The sequence below is a fragment of the Gymnoscopelus braueri genome (genome assembly GCF_963280865.1).
Source record: "Gymnoscopelus braueri genome assembly, chromosome: 3".
Classification (NCBI taxonomy): Eukaryota; Metazoa; Chordata; class Actinopteri; order Myctophiformes; family Myctophidae; genus Gymnoscopelus; species Gymnoscopelus braueri.
The window spans coordinates 21002323-21010243 of record NC_137612.1 but is presented as its reverse complement, the minus strand read 5'-3'; the positions used below and the strand labels follow the sequence as shown (position 1 = coordinate 21010243).

The 7921-nt window shown below is 42.5% G+C and overlaps 1 protein-coding gene across 1 annotated transcript in view; it reads right to left on the bottom strand.

The window, feature by feature from the left end:
• The window catches only part of LOC308081851 (phosphatidylinositol-3,5-bisphosphate 3-phosphatase MTMR14-like), a gene marked incomplete at its 3' end in the record, with an annotated part of 7136 nt that extends 3372 nt beyond the window's left edge, over nucleotides 1-3764 (bottom strand). The window contains exons 1-3 of the mRNA XM_080423471.1: nucleotides 2927-3764; nucleotides 2429-2580; nucleotides 7-14 (exon numbers count right to left, since the gene is read on the bottom strand). Of these exons, the coding sequence (XP_080279597.1) occupies nucleotides 7-14; nucleotides 2429-2580; nucleotides 2927-3058 (292 nt within the window). The 5' untranslated portion in view covers nucleotides 3059-3764. The remainder of the gene's footprint in view (nucleotides 1-6; nucleotides 15-2428; nucleotides 2581-2926) is intronic.
• Nucleotides 3765-7921: the final 4157 nt, after the last annotated feature.

The following is a 7921-nucleotide window of genomic DNA, read 5'->3' as shown; positions in this document are numbered from 1 at the left end:
TTGTGCTCTCAAATCTACACACAAAAGTAGATCACCATCAGTTCATCTATTTTAACATTTTAACTAAATTACCTCTTTGCTCAGCACATGCTGTACCAAAACGTGGGCCCATGTATGCTGAGATTCAAAACAACAGCAAAACGCCAGCTGTTTATTGAGCCAACACTACCAAGAAATCAATCAATGGTTCTTGATCTGCAATTTAGGTCAACAGTTAAACTGGCCAACGTTTAGCCACGGCAATACATCAGAGGTGAATAACTGATTAATTGCAGACTTTTTGTTTGTTCTTTTTGTTTTTTTATTTAGAGTAGCCAAATATGTTTTACCCCCGGGTCATCTGGGAACACACGTCAAGTTTGAGGTCGTTCGGTCAGGCGGTGCCCAAGTTATGGCCGGGACACACAAACACACTAGCCTGGTAAACCCTCCCTCCGGAAATCTCATTTCTATTTGATTCCTGGAGTGAGTCTGGCATGAACCGCCTCTCTGCAATATTGGCTGTGTATGCCAAACGGCCGCGCCTATCAGCGTCGTCGCTCATTGTTCTGTGATTGACAGCTTACGTTGGCCAATCAGGTGGCGAGTTCGAGTGAGCCCAAAACACGAACGGCAGCCATCTTTTTCTTGTGCGGCCAATTCTCCGCTATTTTTTTACTTCAAAAAGCTCTCTAACTTCTATTTTGAGGCACGGAATTTACTTATAAGATATCGTTTGGATAGAATTTAGTTGTTTAACTTCATATATGTGGTCAATTAATCATGACAAAGCCTATTTAAAAATAAAAATTTAGAGAACCGGTAGGGGCGGGCAGTGACACCATTCTATCCGAATAAGGCAACCCATTTTGGGTATGGCTGTCTCAAAAGTCCCGTCGCGTCACATTAAGACTGGTGAACTGCTGATTGGCTGAAGGGGAAAAATTATCATTGGCTGAAGGGGTTGTCAGTCAACGGTATTACTCCCGCCCAACTCCAGCACAGCCAATATTGCAGAAAGGCGGATCAGGCCAGACTCACTCCTGAAATCAAATGGAAATGAGATTTCCGGAGGGAGGGTTTACCAGGCTACAAACACACAGGTTTCATGAATTCATAGATAGATACTTGAATGTGCTCAAATGCACCTATGACCGCCTTTGGGGGTGGCTTGGATATTTCCCAGGTCTGGGGAGCATTTACACCTGACTTATGTGCTATCCATTGATCCGGGACACATATAAATGCCTGCCGTAAATGGAGCCTTGAGTCAATGAAACTATGAACTACAGATAATGCTCTATAAAAACAATCACACATAATGGTGTTGCCATGAACATTTTTAGATGCTATGAGTTTGCATCAAGGACTATTACAGCATAAACTCCCAATTAAGATCATTACTTTAGAGAGGGAAAGTTTGCCACACACATTATGAGGGACTGAAGGACTCTACCTGTACATATCCCAATTCTGGGTGACAGTGGTTCAGGAGGTAAAAGGAAGGTTCCCTGTTTGACGACAGTGTGTGAATGTGTGTGCAAATGGGTGATGCTTATACTTTGGAGCACTTTGGATAAAAGGAGGACAATAAGGACAATTCTCTAATGAATGCTTCTGAGACTCATTCAATTCAATCTAAATCCTTGATCTTGTGGTTCCTAGAACCGATAGATACGTATATAGGAGGAGCTGCTAGGAGTTAGAGGCAAGTCATCAACCAAAGGGAGATGATACATAAGAGGTAGTCTATGGTCAATAGTGAAGTAGCTGGATTGCGGTTACTGTTCGTTTTCATTCTCAGCAATTGAATGCAATTGATCAAATCTGACAATGAAAATTAACAATGTGAAAATGTGAATGTGTTGTACAGTACCTAATTGTCTGATGAGCTCCTTAGCCCAATTCAATTACAACATCTGGCTAGCCTATCAACATGTTCAGAGGGCCTCTGATTCAGAGAATGATTTTCCAAATTGCATTGCCCACCCAAAAAATCAGAAGGGCCACTTGTCTCAGATGACAGTTCTGAGACAAGTGTTCTAAGGCAAACATAGAGTCAAGTTTTAGCCTCATAAGTATGAGCCTGAAGTGTTTGCAGAGAACAGAAGATGCTCTCCGGTAAAAAATGGCATCTACCATTGCCACTCATACAGCGGAAAGACAATGGAGCTGTGGTATGCTGATGCTGACACTGGAATGTATTAGACACAACTTCCCATTTTCAGAATTCATGTGGTATCATATGACAGATCAGTCATTTTAACCCTCAGCTGCCTTGATAAATCAAATATCCAAAGCTTTACTAACCATTGCTTTCCGAGTCTGCACCACAGAAAATGGCGAACATTACAAGTCGAGTGATGCAAAACAAACAACGGAGAGACTCATAACCGAGCTGCCTGGACTTTGTATTGCTGTTAGGGTTGGCCAAGGAGTGGGGAGGTACCTAGTTTCTCTCTGGAACTCTGTGGATTCATACTCCAGGTAGACTATCTGCCGGGGGTAGTGGCCGCACACCTCTCCGTTGGTGTTGTGGATGACACTGTACTTATAGTCTCTGCCAAAGAGCTCTAAGCAGCGATTCTCTATCGCCTCCACCTGCGTAAAGACAGAAAGAAAGTCACTGTAGTTATTGGCTAAAGTTAAAGAACAGAGTAATTCTACACCTGCAGGAAAAAGCACAATTTGTATTACTTAACTAAAAATATAACTGTGCAGCAACTACATGGTTCTGGTAAATCTACCAGTCCCAGTCTAATCAAGGCATGAATATGCAGGGATGAGGGAACAAATAAAGTTGGCTGGTGTTACATATTGGCAAGTTGCAGGTTGTTTAACTTTGTGACAGGGTCATGTTTCAGGTGACAGTAAAAAACACCACCAGCCTTGAAGATCAACAACACTAACAGTCAAACAGCACTCCCAAGGAGGACCCCACACTTACCCGAGGAGTGACTTCTTTTGCCCTGTACTGTATCTTTGAAAACAAATCTATCAAGTCCGCTATTTCCTCGCTTTTTCTGACCGACAGCCCGGAGGCCGTGAAGCTCCCGGAGGGGGAGGAGGCGGCCATCATAGTAGCGCCTCGACCCACGGAGGTGGGCTCGATCCGCACTCGCCCTCCTTCAAACACCGCAGCGCCTTGTCCTTGGGAACGGGAGGACCGACCAGGCCATCCCTTCCCAGCCAGTTTGTTCCTGACTGCCCGCTTGAGGGGGCCGGAGCCGGGGAGGCTTCCCGAATTCAGGGCACCGGCGAACTGACACCCTCCACACACAGTCCGTCAGCCAGCCTTTACAAGCCAGCAGAGTGGAAACAAACAACACCAGCTGGCTAACTGGCTAGCTAACGTTAGCTCCACCTCACAGCTTGTTTTGTTTAATTGGGGGACTGGGGAAATAAAATGGCGAAATAAATCCACTACACGCAAAGCAGAGGCGACTTTTTCACCACAGGAGATGTTTAGTCCTCTCACACATTCCTTCTGGTTGAGCTGACGAGAGTACAATCCAACTAAAAAGCACCACCGTCACCTGACTGGAGTCAGGAAACCTCCAGGACTCCTGGCCTGGTCACGTTTCCTCCCTCAATGTCACGTCTTCATGTCTCCTCCGTCAACACGACGACAACAGAACAACGACACGGTGGTCGCACGGCGATCGGCGCGGTGGTCAGCACCCTCCAGGCTGTATGAGCTGACCTGTTGGACCCGAATCAACACGACTGTGGGATGTTGCAATCACTGGTACTGGTTCAAGGTAGAGACACGAGCGGTAAACAGGAAGTGGATTATTGCACGTGACAGCTCCACTTCCCGAAGTGACGCAATGTTGTGAGTCGCCCTAAAGTTACTGTTTCCTAAACAGTGGGTCGGGACCCGTCTTTGGGTCGCGTACAAATTTTTATGGGTCACGAGTAAATGTCAAAACATAGTATTAAAACAATATATATATATATATATATATATATATATATATGTAAATGTCAAAACATAGTATTAAAACAAAATATTTCAGGAATACATTAAAATAATTTAAAAAAAATTAGAAAACAAATGTTTAAGAAGTAGTGAAATTTGCTATTTTCACTAGTTTGGGTACCGGGCAAACATCTAATTTCTCTTTTGGGTCTTGAGCTAAAAAAAATGGCTAACCTCCTACAGAGCCACACCATTAAAAAAATCCTAACATCACAGTATGTAACAGTTTTCCAGCATGGGGGTACATATCATAACATTGCATCATCCCCAATCTGCAACCTCCTCACATATGTGTGTATGTCTGTCTGTGCCCAAACATGCCCAAATATGGAGATGAGTGAAGTCATATTGATGACATCATGGCCTGTGAAAAAAGATATACAAGCAGAGCTTGTATATCTGCTATTTATTAAATGTTTTGAAAAATATCAAAAATGTTTGGAAAGTTTTGAATAATTTTGAATTCTTTAACATAAATCTTCTCTTCTGGGGGTCCCTGGCACAAAACATTTTCAGATGTGGGTCCCTGGCACAAAACATTTTCAGATGGGGGTCCCTGGCACAAAACATTTTCAGATGGGGGGGGGGCGGGTCCGCGACCAAATACATGTCCTTGACTTGAAAAAGTTTGAGAACCACTGCCCTATCATGAGGACCAATGAATTCTCTGAGATGGATTCAGATTAAACATGTGTCCAGCTAAAAGCATGAATATATTAACCCTAACACAAAAATGTCCTGGGTACTTGTTTCCATTGTGGTCCTATGTAATTCAATTCATCAACATAGCAAAAAATAACACAATAATACATATAATACATATCAACACGTTCAGGGGCGGATTAACCCTTCGTGGTGCCCGGTGCTTGGACCTTGCGCGGAACCCTGCTTCTAAATTTCGCAGTTTTTTCTTTTTCTTCACGCCGTTTGGTGCCCCCCCCAGGTTGGTGCCCTGTGCTTCAGCACCTCAAGCCCGTTGGATAAGCCACCACTGAACACGTTTACCTCCCCTTGAGGTCTCCTGAACTCAGATTAAACATGTGTCCAGCTAAAAGCATGAATATATTAACCCTAACACAAAAATGTCCTGGGTACTTGTTTCCATTGTGGTCCTATGTAATTCAATTCATCAACATAGCAAAAAATAACACAATAATACATATAATACATATCAACACGTTCAGGGGCGGATTAAAAATAATAATAAATAATAATAAAAAACTGAAAATATATTATTTTCAGTTATTTCAGTTGCTGTTGTTAATCATGGCTGCCAGTTCCCACTTGATGTTGTGTGTGAGTACTGCTGCAGACCGCACTGAATAACTGCCAGCTTGCATAACGTATTAGGACTCTAATATGTACAGGTCAAATTTAAAGAGGATGATGCAGCTGCAGCTGCACAAAGATGCCTGAGATGGGCTTTCCCCCTTGGGCTCAACCTTCTTCCAGGAGAAGGTCTCTGGGTTGAATTTCCACAGATCATTGAAGGTCTGGTTCGAGTTGTCACCACCAAATATGTACAGCTCTCCATTGTAGACAAACTCTGAATGACTCCTGCGGCTCCTTTTTGGTAGCTGTACAGAAGTTGTGCTCAGCCAGCAGTTGGTCTCTGTGTCAAACACTTTGATGTTGTTGTAGTCGTGGACCCGTTGGTCCCCCCAGCGCCCAGCCCCCAAATACAAACATCTTTGTCCCGATGATGGTGGCAGAGTGGTGAAATGAAGCAGATGGTGGTTGTACCTCGACCTTGTCAGTCGCAAATAAAAATATGAAATTGTGAAGCGTTTTTAAGATTTTTAGAAATTATGAACAAAAACAGCAAACACTTGGATTCAAAAGGGAGCAAACAAATTATACTAACATCCCCTGACCAGACCATTTCTGTTTTTTTATTAGCGTTTTCACAATTTCTCAATTCTGAACAAAAAAATCACACCCTGTGTGAAGTGGGCGGTGTCTTGCTAGCTAATCACAATACTGAATGGAGTCAACCAATCATGTACAAAAGATAAATACATTTATTGAAACACTCTTTATGATGGACGAAACCATAACTTTAAAAAAAACTAATTTATGTTTTTTTTAAAGTTATGGTTTCTTATATAGGGCTATGCACATGTGTCATGTGACACTGGCCAATCACAGTCCTGAATAGATTGTGATTGGCCAATCACAGCGCAGGATAATTGTACAAATTTCCAAACCTCACTTATAGGGGCGGTTTCACTGCCCAAGATAATTGTACAAATTTCCAAACCTCACTTATAGGGGCGGTTTCACCGCCCACAAATGAAAAATGAGCACATTTTTGTTTGTTTGGATTCAAATGAAACCAACTAATAATTATACTAACATCCCGTAACCATTTCTGTGATGTTTTTGGGCGGTGAAACCGCCCCTATAAGTGAGGTTTGGAAATTTGTACAATTATCCTGCGCTGTGATTGGCCAAAAAGTACCCCGCCTAACCCTGCACCGTGATTGGCCAATCACAGTCTATTCAGGACTGTGATTGGCCAGTGTCACATGACACATGTGCATAGCCCTATATAAGAAACCATAACTTTAAAAAAACCATAAATTGGTTTTTTTTAAGTTATGGTTTCGTCCATCATAAAGAGTGTTTCAATAAATGTATTTATTTTTTGTACATGATTGGTTGACTCCATTCAGTATTGTGATTAGCTAGCAAGACACCGCCCACTTCACACAGGGTGTGATTTTTGGGCGGTGAAACCGCCCCTATAAGTGAGATTTGGAAAAATGTACATTTTCCTGCGCTGTGATCTGGGCCCAGGAAATTTGTACAATTATCCTGCGCTGTGATTGGCCAATCACAGTCTATTCAGGACTGTGATTGGCCAGTGTCACATGACACATGTGCATAGCCCTATATAAGAAACCATAACTTGAAAAAAACCAAAAGTTTGTTTTTCTCAAGTTATGGTTTCGTCCATCATAAAGAGTGTTTCAATAAATGTATTTATCTTTTGTACATGATTGGTTGACTCCATTCAGTATTGTGATTAGCTAGCAAGACACCGCCCACTTCACACAGGGTGTGATTTTTAATAGTGTTTTCACAATTTCTCAAATCTGAATAAAAATTTGGGAAAATTAGCAAATTTTTGTTTGCTGGATTCAAATGAAACCAACAAATTATACTAATCCCCTCCCCAGTGCAAGTTTTTGTGAGTAGCAGCCTACATGTGATGTGAGTACTTTTTCCACCACTGAGTGCGTGTGCTCGCAGACTCTCAATAGCTGCTGGGTGCTTCTCTGAAAGAGAGGGAGAACTACTCAGCATCCAGAAGAAGAATCACGTAGCTGGGGTTTCAGTATCTGCTACGATGGTGACAGATGACTGAAATTTACTTTTTTTCTCTTCTGAAGGGACGTAGGCCTATCGCTCCTTTGGGGGACAGTCACATATTGACACCATGCGCCTATAAGTAACAAATCCTCCCGTTTCCCTTAGATCTCTTGATGGTTTGCGGAGGCTTCATCACAGGAAGCTCTTCAGTGCCTGAGCTCGTCATCTCTCCTTTGAAACGGTATGTCGTCTACTAATGGGGAGACGAATCGATACCATTATTAGACCTTTAACATTAAGACGTAGATGAACTGCTCACAATGCCTCTTATCTCGTCATTCTTTTACCATTGATTTGGGCCAGATGTGAGCTCTGTGTCTTTTTTTTACGCGTTGAGACTGAGGATTTTCCCATCGTGGTTGAATTGAATTACGCTTCGCCACTGAATTGATTGATTTAGGAAATCATTTGAATGTGACAGAATCCTATAAAGGGCAGTTTCGATCTTTTTGATCGGTTGCTCTGACTGGGGGAACAGTGGACCTTTATTTTCTCCTTGGAGCGTTTTTCCTCGTTTCAGCCTCATCCTCAGCTCCTCCGTATTGGTGACATAGTGGAGATCATATAAGGAGGGAACGCCAGATA